Here is a 21,382-nt window from a genome sequence, read left to right on the forward strand (position 1 = left end):
ACCTAAAAACCCTTTATACCTGAACTTCTCGTGCGTATTCTCCGGAACTATTATCTCTTCACATATTTTCTCTAGAGCCGACATCCAGCTGGTCGCAAGGTGGCAGTTCTGTAGGACGACCCAAGAGCCCTTTTTGATGGCTGTATGTATCATTCTTTCTGCTATCGGCCCCTGGCCCTGCCCAAGGGAAATGGTTTGAATGCTTTCTCCTCCCATGCCAAGGTCATCAGCAAACTTCAACAAGCCTGGCAAGGAAACCGGCATAAATACAATACATTAGATTTAAATGTATTTATACATTGTGTTTATACACGTACCCATTAATACTGTGAGCTGTATAATCCTGGTATTCATGTGTGATGTGATTGGTGAAGATTGTTTCCCTTTATATCTAGGATCACATAATATACTGAAACCTTTATACATATATATATTTATACAGATGAGTGTGAGATGCCATGGTGTGAAACATTACAAGAGACAGCAGAAAGGCAGGATATCTATATGGCCATTGAATGGTGTTGATGTATCCATACCCCAGCCAAGGCAGGCAACATGGTAAAAATAAGGTTATAAGCCAAGTACACTATGCTTTACTGCCAACATATATAAGAAATGAAAAATAAATCCTGCTTATACATAAGGTATAATTTCCCCTTTATCCCTGAAATTGATATGGAAAATATATGCATTAATAGGCTTTGGAAATAGACTTTGGAAAGGCTAGGGATTTTCTCCCATGTATATTGTTCTTCAGGCTTGATATTCAATCAATAATTCTTACCTTTGTATATTTTGACAAATATAACTTTATATATCGATTCATATCGTGTCTGTTTACATTGAGTAATGATGACTAAGGCAACATCACTGATTTATATTAATTTGGAAACATTACATTTCTTGTTTGCATGAGGAAGGATTTCCTGGGAGTTGTTTGATTGGCTACTTCCATTCTGTAAAAAGGAACAGCTTTATACTGTAGTGTGGATGGATCTCTAGCTACTGCTATAACAGAACATGGCTGCACAAAAACCTAGATCAGTGATAGCCCAAACGGAAACACGTGGGTTTAAGGCAGGGATCCCCAACCTTTAAAAAAGCTGGGGAGCAACACAAGCAAAAAAACTTTCCTAGTAGGTGACCAATAAGGACTCAGGTTGGTTAATTAGTAACCCAGTGTGGACTGGCAGACTACTAGAGGCTCAGAAATTCAAAATATAACTACCTGGTTTGGGGGTCACAGGTTAAGGGGATACTGAAACATTATCCCTAAATAAAAACTTGCTGAATGGCTTCAGATTACAGCACTGGAAATGAACAGGCAGTGATTCACAAAGTATGGTGCTCAAGGAAGGGTGTAGGAAACCTTATTCCGAGGCCACATTTTAGCTGATACAGCTTGCCCAGTGCTTTACTTTCTATGTTTATCAAGCCTCAGTTTGTCACGTAGTCCCAATGAGCCTGGATCTACAGATTTAGGTGGCCATACACATTAAAATGTACCAAACGATCAGATGACACTGGCGGGTTGCAGGCCCTGGTGCAAGGAACGAATCAACAAAGCGATGTGCTCCTTGCCCTGATGGGATTTTAAACCAGCTCATTGACATCTGCCCGATTTTTGGCCAGATATCGGTCAGGCAGGTCCATCGGAGGGCACCATACACAGCCCAATAACCTGTTGACCCAAACTATTGGCAGCTTTTATCGACTTGTGTATGGCCACCTTTAGTCTTCTGAGAATTAGTTGCCATTATCAGAATGAGTTATGAAGCGCTGTATATCCCATCTCCTGGCCTACAGCAGCAATAACTGTATCAGGCTCTGCATGCAAACTGAATAAGTAAAATCAGGAGGTGACTATTTGACCCAAAAATGCAACTACAAAGTATTTTGGAGACCTCCGTTAGGGACATCTGGTAATGTAAAGTCTTGTAATGTTGCTCTTCTTAAAACCGACCAGAGAAAAGTCAGATGACCCCTCTCTGTGCTGTTACTTAATTTTTTCAATAACCTCATGATCTACTGTATGTAATGCAATAATTAATGTAAAATGCAAAAGTGCTCAGACGAGCACTCTGGGCAATTTGACATTAAAGGGGATTTAAACCCAAAAAATCAGTTTAGATCCCTTTTTATTTGTCTCTGAGGTGGGATACCACCTTTTGGTTGGCCCCTTACCAACAGATGAAATAGAGGTGGGGGCAGGACAGAGAAGGGGCAGGTCTATGACGAGAAGGGATGGAACTATGATGGAAATGGGGCACAGCTATGATGCTGGTGGCCAAAGCAAAGGCAGAATTGGGGAGAAGACTGGGTGAAAGAGGTAATGGGCATGATGGAGCAGATGGGGGGGATCAGCGGTGGGCCAGAGGCAAATATTTGGGTTTAAAAGGGTTTACAAATTTACCGGCAAGAACATTGCCAGTAAATTTGTAATAATGGCAAATAAATTGCAGCTCTGGTGGCAACCTTATTTTGAGGGTTTATATTTCCTACATAATATGTTTATGTAGACAGACTACTTTAATACTCATTACACTGCAATGTTCTTTCTACTGCAAATCCCAGCAACTTTCAATTACAACTGCTAGAAGATGTAGTTTACAAGAGCCCAAGGCTACAAGCCTTCCATCATGATCTCTTTCAGCCAACCGCTCTCCAGTTGTTAAAGGAGCTCCCAACATCTACCCCTGCCCCTTAGCGCTTGTTGCTTGAAAAAGCAGAAAATGTTCTGTGCATGGTTCATAACAATGGGACTATGTTGTTTTTTTCCTTTTCTACAAAATAAAAGCTTTTTTCTTAAATAAGTCTTTAGGAAAACACATTGAAGATAAGAACTAAAGAATCCTATTGCTTAAATGCTGGCGAGTCAAAGCTCTAGTACATTTTTATTGATTTCTTGTGTTAACAGGGTTTGTGTTTCATAAGACCCATGCTTTATAATTGCCACATTAAATTACCTGCCATAAGAGACTAATCATGATGTGGTTGCAAATATATATATATATATATGACTAAGCCCTCTGAATATTATTTAATCTCTCTAAATATATTGCTTCAATTTAGCTTATATATGAAAACAATACATTATTCCTGCCTAGGCTCACAGACCTGTTAGACAGCCTCATTACTCTATACAATGACCATTAGTTCTAATTTGGAACTGCTGTCTTATAATGTGTATGATGTTCTCTATAAATAGGTATGAAATTCCTTCTTCTGACAGCAGATTTTAAACCTTAATTTATATTTTCCATATGCATTTGTCTAGTTGAAATATTTAGAGCTTAATAATGAGATATGAGGTGACCTGCCCAAGTACTATAAGTAAGGGGCCTTAAGTGCCACAAATCGTCCTCTATGCCATTGCCCTTAGCCTTTCCTGAGCAGCCATTGTCTCACTGGTATGCGTGACACAGGCCATTTATCACCTAAAGGTCCCCATACACGTGAAGATTTGCTCGCTTGGCGAGGTCGCCAAGCGAGCAGATCTTCACCCGATATCCCCACCTACGGCCACCTGGGGCCAAACGATCGAATTATAATCGCAGCAATTGGGCAGTTGGTTCAGGTACCGCATCAACAAGCCGATGCGGTCCCCGATCGTTTAATTTCAGGCCAGATATCAGTCGGGTATGGCCGTCATTTCTGCCCCTACACAGGCCGATAAGCTGCCGAATAGGTCTAAGGGACTGAAGTTGAACTGAAGAAGCTGCTCGGATGAGTAGTGAAACGTCTTCATTGATTACTTAACAAGTCCAGTTGCTTTAAATTTATTTATACTAGATATAGCCTTTTACTGTTGTTCTTCATAACTGTAATGCCTAAAGTTGTGCTGCATGGGTCAGACTGGCCCGGTAAAAAAAAAAGGACCCTGGCCCCCCGCTGACCCAGTCCTGCTCCCTGACCTAGGCGCTCCACCCTCAACCCCCAATCATGGCCACAAATAAGAGTGATGCAGCATTTAGGGGGACTGGGTGGAGGCTCATGACTGGGGGGAGAAAAGTCCATGACTGGTCCCTGAGGGGACAGCCCCTGTGGTTCTCAGACACCCCAGTCCAACTCTGTGTGATTCTCGATATTATTTCTGGGTTTTCTTGTTTCTATTATACTTTCTATTTTCCAGAAAACAAATTTATTTTGCCTTTAAAATGTTTAACTGTAAAAAATAATTACCTGCCATTGGGTCAGCTCCAGGTGACAACACAAAAATTAAAGGAGCACAGCAGTTGGAATCATTGTAACTTCCAGCAAGGTCGAATGTCGGTGGCTCAATAAATTTTTTGCCCATGTTTTCTGAAATGAATTCTTGGACCGCTGGAACCATTTTATCAGGCCTGAGACACCTAAGAACCACCAAGCGATTTATACCATTGAGTTCTTGCCACGTATCTGGAAGCTTTTCATCTTGAGGTTTTAAAGAGTCATAAATCGTTTTCCATTTTGAAATATTGTCTTTGACGTGGTTCATGAAGCCAGAAAGAGGCTCTAGATTTGAGGCACGTACAATTTCAGCCCAAGATTTGTCGGACAGCCAAAGAGAAGCAGGGTTTGGGTATGGGTTGTCAAGCGCGACGCCACCAGTCAGGAGGAAACGCCAAACATCATCATTTATTTTGTCTTCACCTTTCATAATACCGATTGTCAAGAGAAGTGAGAACAAAAGTTTGTCTTTTTCGAAAAGCGATCTGCAAACATTGTTGTAAATACTTATTGTGAAGTGTCCAATGATATTTTCAATTCTCTCATGCAGATTTTCACTCTTCTCGCTATGCGCAAGGGAGTGAATGTAAAGGTTAATAAACCATGTCAAGGAATACTGGTACATCGGCTCAATGTTGGCCAAGTCAGAAATGCAAAAGAATATAATGGACGAATGAACTGCAACTGGCTTGTATCCCATTCGCGTTGAGTCTATTTCTTTCTCCGTTGCAGAGGCGATTTGTTGTTTTTCAGAAATTTCTTCGGAGAGTAGTTTTGATGAAGACAAAACTTTAATGGCCGTCTCATCTTCTAAAATGTTTCCTTGCGAGGAAGAAAGGACTTCCAAAATTTTGTCTTCTATTTCTTTCAGTTGTTTCTTGTTGGCGGCGCTTTCGACAATCAGCTGATTCTTCTTTTCCTCCAGCTCAGGTTTTTCCTTTGCTGCTACAATGCCAAGAAGTTGGTCTTGAAGACCCAGGGGGGTTATCATGAAGTTGAGGAGACATACTTTAACAGCCACTTCTGGAAGGTAATGAGGGTTTCTTAAACGGGTGGTCATGTAAAGTCTAAAGTCTTTGGAGTACTCTATAATGTTTTCACCTAGTCTTATATATTCTACACCTTGTTGCTTAAATGTCTGTTTTAGCAGCAGAGGCTCCAAAACAGCATCAATTTCTTCACCAAGGTTTTCAAGTAAAACGGGATTTCCAAACTGGATGGCATTTTCTAAGGTCCTTGTATATGATGCGTCGGATAGCTTGATAACAAACAGTTTGTTGGCTTTCTCCATGTTCTTTATCCACTTGTTGGCTTGTCCTTGAGGGTCGATCATCAAAGGAAATCTTCTCGAATTAGAAACAATAATGCCGTTGTCTACAGAAAAAGAATCGACAGGCAAACCAGCAATTTGCCAAGCACGAACTTTAACTGGATCTCCCAAAGTGGAACTTAAACTGAAATCATCTGAGCAAGGAATTTTCTTTTCTTTGCATAAAATCTGCCACTGATTTTGGCATTCATGACGGTAATCTACTGTGAATGCTCCTAAATATGCTACTGTACCTGATGATAGCAGTACATCCCCTGTAAGGTTATTGTACCTTATGCCCAGCAATCTTGCTGCTTCTGTCCACCTATCTTTTTCTCCTCCAAGGCCACTGATCAGTTTCTCTGCACGTACCAGTTTCTGAGAGCAGAGTTCAATGTTATTTTCCAGTTCCATCTTCTTGTTATTCATATCGCTTAATTCATCATTTAAAGCCTGAAGACGATCTTCTACAGCCTTAAGCTCTGCCCGTTTGGTATTTAACTGCTGCATTTGTATAAAGAGTTTACCTTCAGCTTCTTTAAGACGTTCCCGCTTTGGGGCAACCACTTTAGCCACTCGATCATACACTTCCATTGCTCTCACCCACTTGCATAATCCTTCGCAGGCTGACGAAACATTCTTAATTACAGAAGGCTGAAAATCAGGATTGTCTATAAATTTTTCTCTTATTTTCTTCATCACCGCTGGACTGATGTTATCCTTATCAAATGCCTTTAAACCGTCAAGAAACTTTAGATCACCTAGAACCTTTTTAGAAGGCCCCCAAAAATCTTCTACCATTTTACCTAAAGTAATGAGAAACAAAACAGGAAAATAAAAAAGTAAATATTGGTTATTAAAAGCTTTTACAAAAGATGCTATATATTCTGATTTTCTGATTTATACCCAAAATTATAACCACAAAATTAAGCTGTATAAATAAACAAACTGAATATTTTGTAATTCTAGATATGTTTCAAAGGATTATTATAGTTATGAAGAATTATTATATATTTTGTGATATATCTTTAAAATAATGGTTATTTTTTTGTCTGATAGTCCCACCTGTTCCGCTTGGGTCAGGCTTCCTATCCGGCTTTATAGCCTTCATAACACATATACTCTCCATGACAAGCTTTACAGGAGCTGGCGGATTTGTCATTGACTTCACAAGAGTGATATCGGATTGGTTGAGCGTATCCAGAGCTGATAAGGCAGCTTCTAGTGCTGGCATTGCCTCGGCGAGATCTCCTTCACATTCATCCTACACACACAAAGAATGTAATACAGACTATGTAATGTTATAAGCCGCACACAACATAAAACATGTTTATTGATCCAGAAAGCGGATAACTATCACACGTATATTATGAATGTTAATCTCTGTATGGCTCAGGTCACACGGCCCCTTTTTATTTTTATATAATATATGGTAGGCTTATAGCTTTTACCATAGCTTGTGTTAATATTGAGTATCTAATAACTGTGGTTGCCTTGCTAGGAATATTTACAGGGATTATGCTGTATGTACAGAGCTAGGCAGCCCCTGTGTTGGGATCAGACAGGAGAGAAGGCAGCTAATAAAGGTATGACATATACTGCAGCCTCTTCCCTGACAGATGTAAACAAACACAGCATGTCTTCTTTACACTGCCCATAACAGAATGTAGGCCAGCTTCAAAGGGAAAGTACAGTTACAAATGCATATCTATGCATATAGTCTATACATCTAGAAATATAGCGTATTGCATAGAAAAAAAGTATTAAAGTTATTACAAATGTTTAATTTTCTAAAACTCAATATTTATTTTCTTCTTGCTTTGTAAAGTAAGGCTGTTTTAAATACATAACAGGACTAGAAGCAAACATCTTATTGGTTGCTTTGGGTTACTGCTATAGGGTAAACTTAGTTCCTTTACTTACATATGGGGGTAAGCATATAGAGGATAACTGAGTTAAGGCAACCAAAATGGCACTCCATTTAGACATAAATAAATGTAATGTATAAATAGGAAGACCTTACTTTACTGTCATCATAAAAGGTTTGGTGTTGCCTTTAAGACTATCTAGATAGAAGTCTGGCGTGCAGTGTTCTACCTTGATTGCCTTGGAAGCTGCCGCTGCCTCATTCGCCACCTTCTCATCGGCAGATACCAGTTCTTTTTTAGCATCAACCTCAATTGTCTCCTTTTCAATTTTGATCATCATCTTCTCTGTTTCAGCTGATGTTTTGATCAGTTCTGGCTGTAGAGCTGTAAGTTCTTTTTGCATAACTGAGACCTGATGGAAATACCAGGACAAAGCAGCAGTATGTAACAGCAGGGCCAGTAAGTGGCAAGTGACAGTAGCAGTGCAATTCATTAGAACTACCAAAGGCCGTCAGTATAAAGCTTCCACAAATAACAATTCCAATCCCGTGAAATGCATTATGAGAAAAAACATGCCAAATGTCATACTTTATATTAGAGGTTTTCATTCTGTAGGGAGCCATAAATGACATTTGAACCCCGTTTATCCTCCTGTTTAAGAACTAAACCCATTGTATTCTACAGAGCGTATCTGTTATCTCCTATGGAAACAGGTGCTGTTTGTCCTGGTTGGGTTGTTTGCAGCAGGAAAAAAAAGTGTCCCTAGGAAATAAGGTAACCTTGCTTGACCTGCAACAGGTAGACAGCTACAAACAGGGCCAGACCAGGAGGTACTGGTGCCCCAGTAAGTACCTTATACCCCCACCTCCTCCCACTTGCTTTCCCACTGCCCGTTTTCCGCAATTATACTCTTTTCTCATCCTCCGGAACTAGGGGTAGGCAGAAGAGGCAGCTGCCTAGGGCACAACGGTGGTGGGGGCAATGGCCTAGGGCGCCCAGTCGGCTTAGCCTTATTTGCCCGCAGGCTTCTTAATTCACACTCTGGGAAATTTCAGCCAGTGTGGATTGGGAATGGAAGTGGAAGGTTCCAGTCAGTAACTTGTTTTTTAGATTTGTGCCCCCTAAGTAGGGGGTAGAACCCTAGGCACGTGCCTACTATTCCTACCTCTAGTTTCCACCCTGACTACAAGGTGTTTGTGCGCACTACAATGAATGCTGCTGCCCATATTATCTCACTGCTGACAGTGTTCCTATACTATAAGTCATATACTAACCGTTTCTTCAACGATTTACCTGTGATGATGCAAATTCTAGTTTCTCTAAACCAACCATGTAGCGATTTCTCATGGTTTCCACCTCCTGCCGTTTGCTGTTCAGCAAGGTCTTGAAAGTAAGGATCAACTCCAAGTAGGAAGTTGGGGTGACATAGTTGTGTCTCCGAAGAGTGTTGTAGTATCTGTCCGACATCTGCTTGACCGTCTCCTGGAAATACTTGCACATGGAAACCACCCTACAAAATGCATTTTTAGCATGTTTAACAAATTGTCCATCTCATCATTTCATGAATGTATAAATGAATTTAGCTTATACAGAGAAAGCATGCCCCACTCCTAAATATGTGTTATCGTCTATTTAATTCCCCAAGATATGCATTAAGATATGAGAGCACAGCATAGTGTATTGTGATCACACGCCATTGCTTCCAACTCCATATCTCCATTTTAGTGATGTGTGGGCCGGCTTGAAACCCATGGATGGGGCAGGTTTTGCCCAGCATTCGTACAAGATTTGCTGCTTGTTAGCGGGTTCTGTCTGTCCTTTTGCCCTCCTCTGTCTGCGTCGTTACTGTGCTCAGTTTCTGCCACGGCAGCCTCTATTTACAGGTGCACAACTGCCTGCCCCCTTTGTGATGCCAAAGATAGGACGGGCTAGTCTCCTCTCTATCTAGGGGTGGATTGCCAGGTCAGGTTTGGCATGGGTCAGGAGTGGGCAGTTTAGGGTTGGGTGCAGGTTGACTATTTGTCTACCCGCATTTCACTACTGCATTTTTATATGTGTGTGCCTATACATAATGCCAAACTTGGCAATGGGACTTCATGAGAAGTCTATAGGGTATGGGGCAATGTCCTTACTGTGTGCCATAGACAGTGCAGAACCCCCTGCAGTCTTTTTAGTGATTTGATCGTTAACTCTCAAAAAATAAGAAGTGATAATATTTTTATCGCATTCTATAAATATCACTCGTCTTTTCAGACTTTAGTGAATTGGCCTCTAAATCTTTTAACCTGCCCGATCGATACCTGGGCATTGCTGCCCCTACACGGGCAGATAAGCTGCCAAATCGGTCTAAGGGACCAATATCGGCAGCTACAACTGGCCCGTGTGTGGCCACCTTTACAGTCCAGGTGCAAATTTGCCCAGTGTTTATAAATGACCCCCACTGTGTTTGAAGTCTTGTTTTAATCACTTTTATCAAGTTGTTGTGAAGTCCCAGTATTCCAAGCAGCAGTTTCATTGCTGCAGAAGCCATTACACTGTTATATGAACCATGGAATATAAGCTGTTAGATCTCTATACCTAGCAACATATTAACTATGGATTTTGCTTGTACAATGTAATGATTTTATGCACCTCTAGCATTTTTCTTTCAAAAGCGCAAAGTAAATTTTAATTAGGTTTGAAGAAACAATTCAAAGCTGCTATTAAAATGTGCTGATTCACAATATATAGAGTTCCTGGTGGAACAACTAGTAAGCAATAAATATACATACTCTTTCCTAATATCGTCATCAAGTGCCACATCTTCTAAGAATTTGTTTGCGACCATTTCCAGCGCATCTGTTGGCCAGGTCTGGAACCAATCAATGGTGCAGCAATTTATCAGTGATGGGAACATGCGCAGTCGATTACGAAATGCATCCCCAATTGGACTCATGGCTGGTAGAAAACAAAGAAATTTTTGGTATTATTGTGCCCATTAAAATAAGTCAAGATCATAAAATATTTACAGGTATAGGATCACGTATCAGGAGACCTATTATCCAGAAAGCTCTAAATTACAGGAAAGCCATCTCCCATAGACTCAATTTTAATAAAATAATTCACATTTTAAAACTGATTTCCTTTTTCTCTGTAACAATAAATCAGTACCTTGTATTTGATTCAAACTATGATATAATGAATCCTTATTGGAGGGAAAGCAATCCTATTGAGTTTAATGGATGTTTAAACATTTTTTTAGTAGAAACCACAACTAAAACCACAAATGTCTAATCATTTATTAAAAGATCCAAATTGAGAAAGCACCAAATGAGGAAAAACATGAAACACGTGACTTTTTCATATTGTCGAACAAATGAAAGCTTCAAAAACTCAAAAAAACACAGAGCAAAGAAAGATCTTCAAGATGTAAAAAGGACACCTGCCATTGGCTTCTACATAATCTCGATTTTAGATGGCATATTTTTTTCTTTAGGATTTGTCGCAGTTTTGTTGCATAATATATGTAAAAAAAAATCTAATTTCTATGACAAAATCATATTTTTGTGCAAAAAATTACGAAAAGTGAAAAAAATCAAGTATGGAGATTCAAATTACAGAAGACCCCTTGTCAGGAAAACCCCAAGGTTCAGAGCATTCTGGATAGCAGGTTCCATACCTGTACTTTATAATGTAAGCACCAGCTCTAGAAACCTACAGCAACCAGCAACCAATTTACTGATCATGGACAGTTTAATGGCAGCTGCTTGACTGAATGGTTTCCATGGGTTACTAGACCTGGAGCAAACGTTGCCACCTTTATTACACGACCCTGGTAGTCTTCTTACCCAACACCATGTGCAAGTTTGCTTTGACTTTTTCAATGAAGAAGTTATACATTGCCAATGGAGTGGCCTCGATTTTCCTGCCTTCTGTCCGGGCAATAGCCTGCATCTTCTCAACAATCTCTGCCTTTTCATCTGCTGGGAATATATTGGGGATGTCTCCAGTGTTCAACAGCATGTTTATATCTTCCACAAAGCCCTCATCTTTGATCTGATTATCACAGAACAGGAAGACAGTATTTTTGCCGGCCACCCCGGCTTGCAGCATTACTTTCTTCACGTCGTCGCGCCATTCGCTGATGGTGTAATTCTTTGTGATCTCAATTTGGAAAAGCTCGAACGAGTTCATGAACGTGGCCAGTTTGGTCGCACTCTGGCGCCCGCTCCCACCGATTCCAACCAATAGTAGGTGACCGTTATCCTGTTTTAACACTCGGCAGATTCTTGAGATGTGCTCAATGGCAAATCTGAACATGACCAAGGACATGGGTGCTTTGCTGACATTATTATATTCTTCGAGGTAGTGTTCCATGACTGAGGTGAGATGCTTTAAATCTGTGATTTCATCATAGATCTTGGTGTCACTGTCTGGTTTAAAGTAATCTCCGAAGAAAAGGCTTCGAATATTGTCATCAACCACTTTTCCAGTAGGAGCCAGGTGGCTAAGAGCCTGGTATAAAAAATATATAGAATATTAGTAGGATTCTGAGCAGTACAAGTTTATTGATTCATACCCCTCTACAATCTCAATGTAAAAACCAGGATACCCTTGGCTACACCCTAGATATGCCCATGACATCTGACCAACTATGCCACGAATCTACCTCGGTACCAGTATGGGACCTTTTATTGTGAATTCCTGGGTCCTGGGGTTTTCAGGATAAGGGATCTTTCCATAATTTAGATCTTTATACTTTGTTTACTATAAAATAATTTAAACATTAAATAAACCCAATAGGATTGTTTTACCCCCAATAAGGATTAATTATACCTTAGTTGGGATCAAGCACAAGGTTCTGTTTTATTATTACAGAGAAAAAGGAAATCATTTTTAAAAATTAGAATTATTTACTTATAATTGAGTAAATGGGAGATGATAAGGGTTTTCTGTACATGTATTTATGTTTAAAAAATTATTTTCAAATGGCTCATATACATTGTTTCTATAGTTTCTAATAGTAACTCAATGTGCAATTATTATTGTCAGCTGACAGTGTGTATATATATTGATAGGGGAGGGTTACCACAAAACAATTGTGGGATTGTTCCAGATAACTGGGTTTTATCCCAAACTCCAAAAAACATACAGAAAGGTAAAATGGCTCCTAATAAATTTGACCATATTGGCCACTGGGGCAGAAGCTGATGTGAATGATCATCATCTCTTATAGATATCATCTCTAGAGAGGGCTGTGGAGTATGTTTCCCCTATATAGCTAAAGGATAATATTAATAATTATTTGCTAAATTTAAGAGAGATATATAAGAGACAAGGGAGAAAAGACACTCATATCCACACACACTTAAAATAATGAAACACCAATTATATAGTCAATTAGAGGGCTCCTGTCTTCAGTTCTTTTACATAGAAACGTCCCTTTTTCTTTCGCTGACAAACACCAATTATGCTGCATGTTGCGTCATTCATACTGACTTGATTTTTTATAATTGGGGTTTTAGCTTCTAGAACAAAAATCTCCATTTGCTTGACAGTGCACATGAGAATGTATTACACTGGTAAGATTTATAAAAGAATACATTCCAGTACAGGTATGAGATCCCTTATCCAGAAACCCATTATCCAGTGAGCTCAGAAATAAGGGAAGAGCCCTGAGTGCAGCCAATTTTTGAACCCTAAACCCGATCCGGACCTGTGGCCCGCAACCAACATTTCTATCTGCTTGGACCCACTACCCGACCTGCAATTGCCTTATCTGCAATCTGGGACCCGCTGACCACCAGTAAACAGGAAGTGCTGTTGCTACAAACCGGAAGTGGGCGGGGTAGAAAAATGGTTACAAAAAATGTTTAAAGGAGATAAATAATATAAACTAAGAAATATAGATAAGGCCCACAATCTAAATTGCAGACTTGCAACCCGCAGACGTTCATCTATACCCGCAAGCTGCTTTTCTTGCGGTTAATCCGAGGGTGCCCTGATGGTACCCAACCCCCTGCAGAACTCTAAAGGGAAGGCCATCTCCCATAAAGCTTTCTTTCCTCTGAAGCTTTTGTTATAAAGAACTGGACATTATTACACGCAGTTACAAAGCAGGAGAACCACTTAAACCCAATGTATAATGCCAGTGCTCTTCTGTTTTCTCTTTCTCCGGCTGATTATAAATCATACCTTGTCAACACTTTGTTTGAAGCAATTGGAGGTTGTCTCTTTAACCATGTTAAAAAAAACCTGTCGATCCTCGGGGTCAATCAAGCGATCGTAGAAAACGCGGTATACTTCATGGATCCAAAGCCTGATTAGTTTGTCACTATCCTGAAAATCACATTATATTGAAGAGTAAATTACACTCATTCTCTTGTCGCTTTGTAATATGCACTTAGAGAATATATGGTTCATTATTGATGTAACAAGAATCCCAGTGAACGCAATTAATAATCTTAAATGAATTCTAAGTAGAGAACTGTGACAAGGACCATAATTCTGTGCCAAGTGTATCTGAGTGTCCTCTGATAATTATCTAAAAAGGAGGCTAAATAATATATCAGGAGGGGCTAATAAGCTTTCACTGTTTACTATCTAGGGTAAAGCAGCATGTAACATATTTACTTTTAACTGAAGGCTAATTAGCCTTGGAGGCGTACAGTTCACTGTTTTATTATATTTGCAGCCAGTGAAGTGTAAGGTTATAAACAAAGTCTCGCTGCACTTACAGTAGCTATAAAAGCCCATACTCAATTCTCAAGTGCTCATCTAAAGTGGACTAGAAGAACATCATCATTATTATTATTATAAATGATAAGCCAACACGTATGTTTGCAGCGCTGTATTATGTAAAAATATTAGGGATTTAGGCCATAGCCAACTACATGGCAAAGATAACGTGGCAGCTCAAAGAAATACAATTATATTTAGCTTTTACCAAGTGAAAAGAGTAAATTATGATTTATTGCATAGGAATCATATAAGAAAATGTATTATGTATTATATTTATAATATTTGCATGGCCATTATTATAGTTATAGGTAGAGGTCATTTGTTTGCTTGCACCTTCACATGCAGTTAGACATGAGAGGGATAGCTTTAATGCATAAAAATAACTGTATTTTAATCAGTGGAAGCTGCCAACAGGCCCTTAGACTGGCCTACCCAACTGATATCTGGCTAAAAATCAGCACGGGCAGGTTTAAAAGTAAAGGTCCCCATAAACGGGCAGATTCTAGCTGCCGATATTGGTGCCTTAGACTGATTTGGCAGCTAATCGGCCTGTGTATGGGCACTACTGACGGGCCTGCCCGACCGATATATGGCCTGAAATCGGGCAGGTTAAAAAATCTAGTTGGATCTAACCCGAACCGGCTTTGCCTATACCCGTCCTATACCCGTCGTTATAATTCGATCGTTTGGCCCTGGATTCTCCAAATATTACCCACCTGTAGGTGGGGGATATCGGGAAAAGATCCGCTCTCTTGGCGACATTGCCAAGCGAGTGGATCTGAAGGTGTATGGGGACCTTTAGAACAAGGAGAACAACAGCTCATTGATGTGGTCCTCATCCTAAAAGCCTGTATCCTGTTAATGTGGCCCGAGGGCCAAACAACTGGATCGATCTGAAATCTGCTCATATGCTGACTGCCACACCACTGGATATTTCAATGTATGGACACCTTTATTCGTTTGGCATAGTCTGCAACAGAACTTCTTTCCTAAGAAGCAGAGCTATTAAAGGAGAATTAAAGACTAACTTAAGAAGTAGGGCAGAAAATTGTGTTTTGGGCTTCTGTACCAGCCCAAGGCAACCACAGCCCTTTAGCAGGGAAGATCTGTGCCTCCAAAGATGCCCCAGTAGCTCCCCATCTTCTTTTCTGCTGATTCACTGCACATGCTCTGTGCTACTGTCACTTACTGAGCTTAAAGACACACTCACAATATACTGTATATACAGAATATAAATGTCACAATATAAGGCTGATTAGTAATTAAAGGAGAAGGAAAGGTAAAAAACGAAGTAAGCTTTATCAGAAAGGTCTATGTAAATACAGCTATGAGCACTCACAGAAATGCTGCACTGAGTCCTCTATCAAAAGAAACACAGTATTTCTTGTCTCTTTTTTGTAAACATGATGTTCCAGTGTCTGATTTCCTCTCAGAAACATCCTTAATTCCTGTGGCCAGAGTCTGTACAGTTCTCTCCTTTCTCCCCTCTCCTGCTCCCACCAGAATGCTAAGAACTCCCTTCCCACTTCCCTTAGGAATGTGTGATCTGGGCTATAACAGCTAGAGCTGCAGAAGGAAGCTACTTAAAATGGCAGCTGCTGCCTTAAGCAAGCAGAGAAAGCTTCTAAAGCTGTTTACTCGGGTATGGTAATGGTTCCTGCAGAATAAATATATTGTTCTAAGTGGCACTAATCTATTGGCAGTAAAATGCCAAAATGACTTTCCTTCTCCTTTAATACAGATAATTACTACATGGCAGCTCAGAAACCAGGGCAATTAGCATAAGAATTTAATAATCAGTCCTGTAGTTTCAGCTTATATTACAGGCCAACCTCAAATTCTGCTTGATAATTTGCGATGACCCCTAAGCTCAGCTTCTCAGTAGCTGCCCAGAGCCCACTATGTAGAGACACTGACACTTTCCAAGATGGGGAGCTCCTGTGCCAAGTTTGAAGTCCTGGATCATTGCTGCTATTGAAAGGGGCACATTTATCAAAATGTGAGTTTAGAGCTTAATACATAAAAACTCATGCACATTCTATTCATTCTTATGGGATTTTTAGAAGATTTAAAGTTAGAGTTCGTTTTTAAGAATCCCATATAAATGAGGAGAACGTGGGTGAGTTTTTATGTATTACGCTCTAAACTTGAATTTTGACAAATCTACCCCTAAGTATTGAGCTCAAGCAGATCTTCCTCATACTTACGTGTAAATATGAAGAGAAACAGAAAACCAGTATTCTGTGTATAGAATAAGGCAGACTGTCAGTTAAAGTACCTATAATCCTTACTTACCAGCACCCTTGGTACTGTTGCCTGAAGGAAAATAGCATTAGAAAATAATACTTTACTTTCATTTTAAGTTATAGCCAATTTTCTGCTGCAAATTTCCTGGCACATCATCTATTCCACTAGTTATGTGACTCAAGCTTAGCTTGACCTAAAAAAGAGTTGATGACTCAGTTGTCCTTTATTCTCGTATGTCACAATCTGCCATAACCGTTGTATAATGATATATATCATTATAGTATCCTGTTAGCTTTTATATTTTTTTAGGATTTAAATGAACAATTACCGGTAGTCATTTAGATAAAGACCATAATAATTGTCTAAAAATGGAAGGAGGCAGAGTTAAATATATTTGCCATTATGTAACTAGAAAAAGTTTCATTTACAAATGAAGTAAAGGGATTAGATATCATAAGGCAATCTACCGTATTAGCCTCAGCGTTGTCCTTGTTGACCTATCAGAAAGGCTCAAGGCAAATGACTAAAATTGGCCATACAATTTTAGATCCAATCATCTGGTAAGGTTGCCAAACTGGCAAATCCCTGCCCAATATGGTTGACTAAATGCTTGGCCAAACCAGTCGGATGTCTCTTGTCTGCGCCCAGACTACATGCTGCAGTGTATTCAAGGGTTAATAATCTCTAAAACAATTCGTGTTTGAACCCATCCCACAAGCATAGTTTCTGTGGATTCATTAATGTACAAAGACAATGTAAAATGTTCTCTTTGCATCCATTAGTTCTTTATCTTCCAGAACAGTGTGTTTTGTACAGCAGAAGGTTTTCTTCACAAATAATGGGGAGGTGAGGAACATTCAGTATTACCTGCAGGTGGGTGTGAGGGCACAGCAATACTCCCCGAACCACACGAGAAAAATCTCTCAGGTTAAAGACATAATGAGACTTGGATGGGGTCGGAAGGAAGTTTTCCACCGCTGCTTTGTAAATTGCCATTGTAGCTTGTATCATGAGCTTTCCTGTTCTGCAAACCCAAATCACATGTATTAAGTTCTCAGCACAGTGAAATATATTCTATACCATTCTTTGAAATAAAATTCTATAAAAAATATCTATAAAATAATATTCTATATTCTATAATATTCTATAGTATATTCCTGTGGCATTACATAGGGTTACTCTATTGCTCTGAATGTATACAGACCATATTTGGGCCCCTAAATTATTGTGCCATAGCTTCCAAGCACCACCGGAGCAGTGAAACCATACAAAACATGTATGTGCCAGGATTCACACTCATGCACGCCAACCAAGTTTCTGCTGGACTTTGCTCTATACAGATACATCACCAGTGGTGCAAGGAGGTAGGCAGACCAATAAGCAGGGAAACTTGAATTTCTATGTTTGAGATGAGGGAATAAAGGTACACAGCCAAACAGTTATATGGTATAAACTGTGAGGTTGATCATTTAAATTACCAAAGTACAGTAGATAATCTCGTTTAATCAACTTCCAAGGGCCAAACATGGAGAATCTTCAATCTCCCTGTTTGGCTAAAGAGGTAACAGCAGAAATCATACATGTTTTGTAATTATAACATTAGGCAAAAAGTGTTCAGCACAAGTCCTATTCGTTGAATTCATGAACAAGGTGGGAACACTGCCTCTTTAATAGCCTTTCTACAAGCACTGGCCGTCCTTGAGTGGAAATGTATTAACCTCCAAACTCATATAACTACAAGACACACATGAAAGTTGAAGATTAGATTTTGTAATATAATTTCCTGTATTGATTAGTACTTTGCTAGGTGTCTTTCAGCATCCACGTACATTTTACTCTATTCCATGATGATTTACATCCTAAGTATCTATTCCCTTTAATCCAATCACCAAGGGATCATGTGTACAGTGCCGGCGTATAGCCCTTGAATATGAATTACAAGTTTGTTTATCTAGGCCCTCATTTAAGATTAGATTATTGATTGTGTCCTGAAAACTAACTAAAAATGTTCTCATTAGAGTTTAATCTATTCTAACACAGTTAACTCATTGCAATCTCCTACAAATGTTAGGAAATATACTGGTAACCACCTGAAGAGCAGTAGGAACATATACAGGAAAACACACTGTATAAAAAGTTAGAACTCTAGCTCCACTGACAACGGGGCTCACTTACAACTGCAGCCACCATTGTGGTCACTCAAAAATTGACACAATTATTGTGTTTGGCAAGATTTTCAGTACCATTTTCTCTGATGAATCACAGTCAGCATATTAAGCTTTGAGCATCTAGGGTTCCCTCTGCTGTGGGCGCGTTTAGTTGATTTCATGCAAATGCCAATTAAATTATTTTAAAAAATGAAGCAAGAAGGTGCGAGACCCTTATTACCAGAGGGAGGTCAATTGGTTGATGAGAACAGGAAAAAAGCGGAAATTCTGAATTGCTTTTTTTTATCTGTCTACACAGAAACCAGCTAATAAAAGTGTTCTTTTAAAAAGACCCATTTTAGCTACTGACGCATGGGTCACTCAGGAGGAAATTCAAGAGACTAGAACATGTAAAGGTAAACAAAGGTCCAGGACCGGATGGGATTCATCCCAGGGTACTAAACAAGCTTAGCTCTGTGATTGACAAACCTCATTGCATTTTGTTAATAAAATTATTCTGGTTTTGGGGAATCATGGGTCACTTAGGGCCTAATAAAATATTCAGAAGCCTAAAACATTATTGTCTAGTTAACCCATGTTGCACTCCATCTATACTGTTTGAAAAACTGGAATCTCCTATTCAACAGGCTGAGCATTACTTAGTTTCTGTTTGTTGTGAGTCGTAGATAGACCTTGGTTGTTTACAACAGCGTTTTTCAACCACTGTTCCGCGGCACACTAGTGTGCCGCGAGATGTTGCCTGGTGTGCCATAGGCAGGGCACCAATGTACTAGGGGGGCACTGCTCTTGGCACCAATGTACTAGGGGGGCACTGCTGCTGGGCACCAATGTACTAGGGGGGCACTGCTCTTGGCACCAATGTACTAGGGGGGCACTGCTCTTGGCACCAATGTACTAGGGGGGCACTGCTGCTGGGCACCAGTGTACTAGGGGGGCACTGCTCTTGGCACCAATGTACTAGGGGGACACTGCTGCTGGGCACCAATGTACTAGGGGGGCACTGCTCTTGGCACCAATGTACTAGGGGGGCACTGCTGCTGGGCACCAATGTACTAGGGGGGCACTGCTGCTGGGCACCAATGTACTAGGGGGGCACTGCTGCTGGGCACAGAGTTAAATTTTTTAACATTTTCTAATGGTGGTGTGCCTCGTGATTTTTTTCATGAAACAAGTGTGCCTTTGCCCAAAAAAGGTTGAAAAACACTGGTTTACAAAATTCTACAGTGCTGGGTGCCTCTACAATCATATAATTCTAACATAAGACAATGGGTTTTCTTGACACTGAAACATGAGGTTAAACCATTATTTTTACCGGCATCATGCTAGCTTGCTCACACTATAGTTTAGGGCATCTTAAACCTTTTCTCAGAGGTCCTATATTGGACCAGGGGCCTCCAAAACCCACAGAAACAAATGTTACTGTATTAAAGGGGACCATGAAGCCCCACCCTAAAAAGCAAAGGGAAGGACTATTGGGTCCAAACATATAAGTCAGTTAGAATGCCAGCAATGAACACAACATCAGTTTTTAACCAGGGGAAAATTTCAAGGCAGCCATTCATGATTCAACAACGTACCCTTTCTATACAATAGCCCTGTGAGCTGAATGGACGAAGAACAAACAAGGGGCAGCACTCAGTTTGGTCATCTTCCTATAGTTACGATCATTTGTGCATTAACAATCGGAAAAGCAGTAAACGAAGAAAAGTTGCAGCTGCTGTTCAACTTCCTAGTTTGCTGATTTGCCTAAGTCTGGAACATAGGCGGATTTTAATGAAGGCTTAGGGAGGCTAAGCCTCCCCAAACCTAAGTCCAAACCTAAGACCTAAGTTCAGGTAAATGAACCTGAACTTGTTTGCAATATAATGTATGTATATCTTTATTTATAAAGCGCTACTTATGTATGCAGCGCTGTACAGTAGAATACATTAATACAAACGGGGTTATTAAGATAAATACAAAGTATTACAATAAACAAATAAATAAAAGATAGATAGTTGCAATAAGATAAGAGTCAAAGACACAATAGGATGGAGGTCCCTGCCCTGTAGAGCTTACAATCTCAATGGGAGGATAACTTACAGACACAAGTAGGCAAATAGAAGTGCTGTAGGTCACAGTGGGTGACACTACAATATAAGTGCTAGTTTCCAGATCAGGTGCTGGGCGAGTGCTCCAAAAGGTAGTCTTTAAGTTTAGTTTTAAAAAGACTGAGGGATAATATAATGCTGAACATGTTTCTAACGGAACGTGAGGGAGGTTGCAGGTTAAGATCAGACATCAGCGTATCAGTAGCAGGGCTGTGTGGGGAAATGAGGGTTGTGATGTGAAGGGGTGCAAGTATAAGGCAATAATAATCCAGCCTTAATGTATTCCACCTTTCAGGCTAAGTACAATCTTCCTTAGTTTCTGCTCATAATCTGCTACTCTTCCCTGCCTTCCTTCCCAGTGTAACATTAGCCTGCCCAGCAGAGGCTACACAGAGCTGAAATTACTGAGGGAAAGTGATGCAGAGAGCTGGAGAAGGTGCTGCTTTACCTTAGTAAGATAAGCACACATATATTCCTTTATATATCATTTATTTTTATAGTCTTGTACTATATCGGAACTGTAGGAGTGCTGGCAAAGTTTTACATAGCTGTAATAGATTTAGGGGCTGATTTACTTACCCACGAACGGGTCGAATGGAGTCCGATTGCGTTTTTTTCGTAATGATCGGTATTTTGCGATTTTTTCGTATGTTTTGCGATTGCGCATTTTTCGTAGCGTTAAGTTTTAACGCTACGAAAAATGCGCAACTTTTCGCGTAAGTTTTAACGCTACGAAAAATGCGCAACTTTTTACGCAACTTTCGTAATGGA

General features: G+C 39.9%; 1 protein-coding gene across 1 annotated transcript in view; it reads right to left on the bottom strand.

The window, feature by feature from the left end:
• Positions 1-21,382, bottom strand: part of dnah3 (dynein axonemal heavy chain 3) — a 189,556-nt gene that overhangs the window by 9,931 nt on the left and 158,243 nt on the right. The window contains exons 45-53 of the mRNA XM_012971313.3: positions 17,221-17,377; positions 13,561-13,704; positions 11,214-11,880; positions 10,158-10,323; positions 8,680-8,896; positions 7,616-7,798; positions 6,584-6,782; positions 4,183-6,324; positions 20-245 (exon numbers count right to left, since the gene is read on the bottom strand). Coding sequence (XP_012826767.2) covers positions 20-245; positions 4,183-6,324; positions 6,584-6,782; positions 7,616-7,798; positions 8,680-8,896; positions 10,158-10,323; positions 11,214-11,880; positions 13,561-13,704; positions 17,221-17,377 — 4,101 coding nt within the window. The remainder of the gene's footprint in view (positions 1-19; positions 246-4,182; positions 6,325-6,583; positions 6,783-7,615; positions 7,799-8,679; positions 8,897-10,157; positions 10,324-11,213; positions 11,881-13,560; positions 13,705-17,220; positions 17,378-21,382) is intronic.

Source organism: Xenopus tropicalis, chromosome 9 (genome assembly GCF_000004195.4).
Source record: "Xenopus tropicalis strain Nigerian chromosome 9, UCB_Xtro_10.0, whole genome shotgun sequence".
NCBI lineage: Eukaryota > Metazoa > Chordata > Amphibia > Anura > Pipidae > Xenopus > Xenopus tropicalis.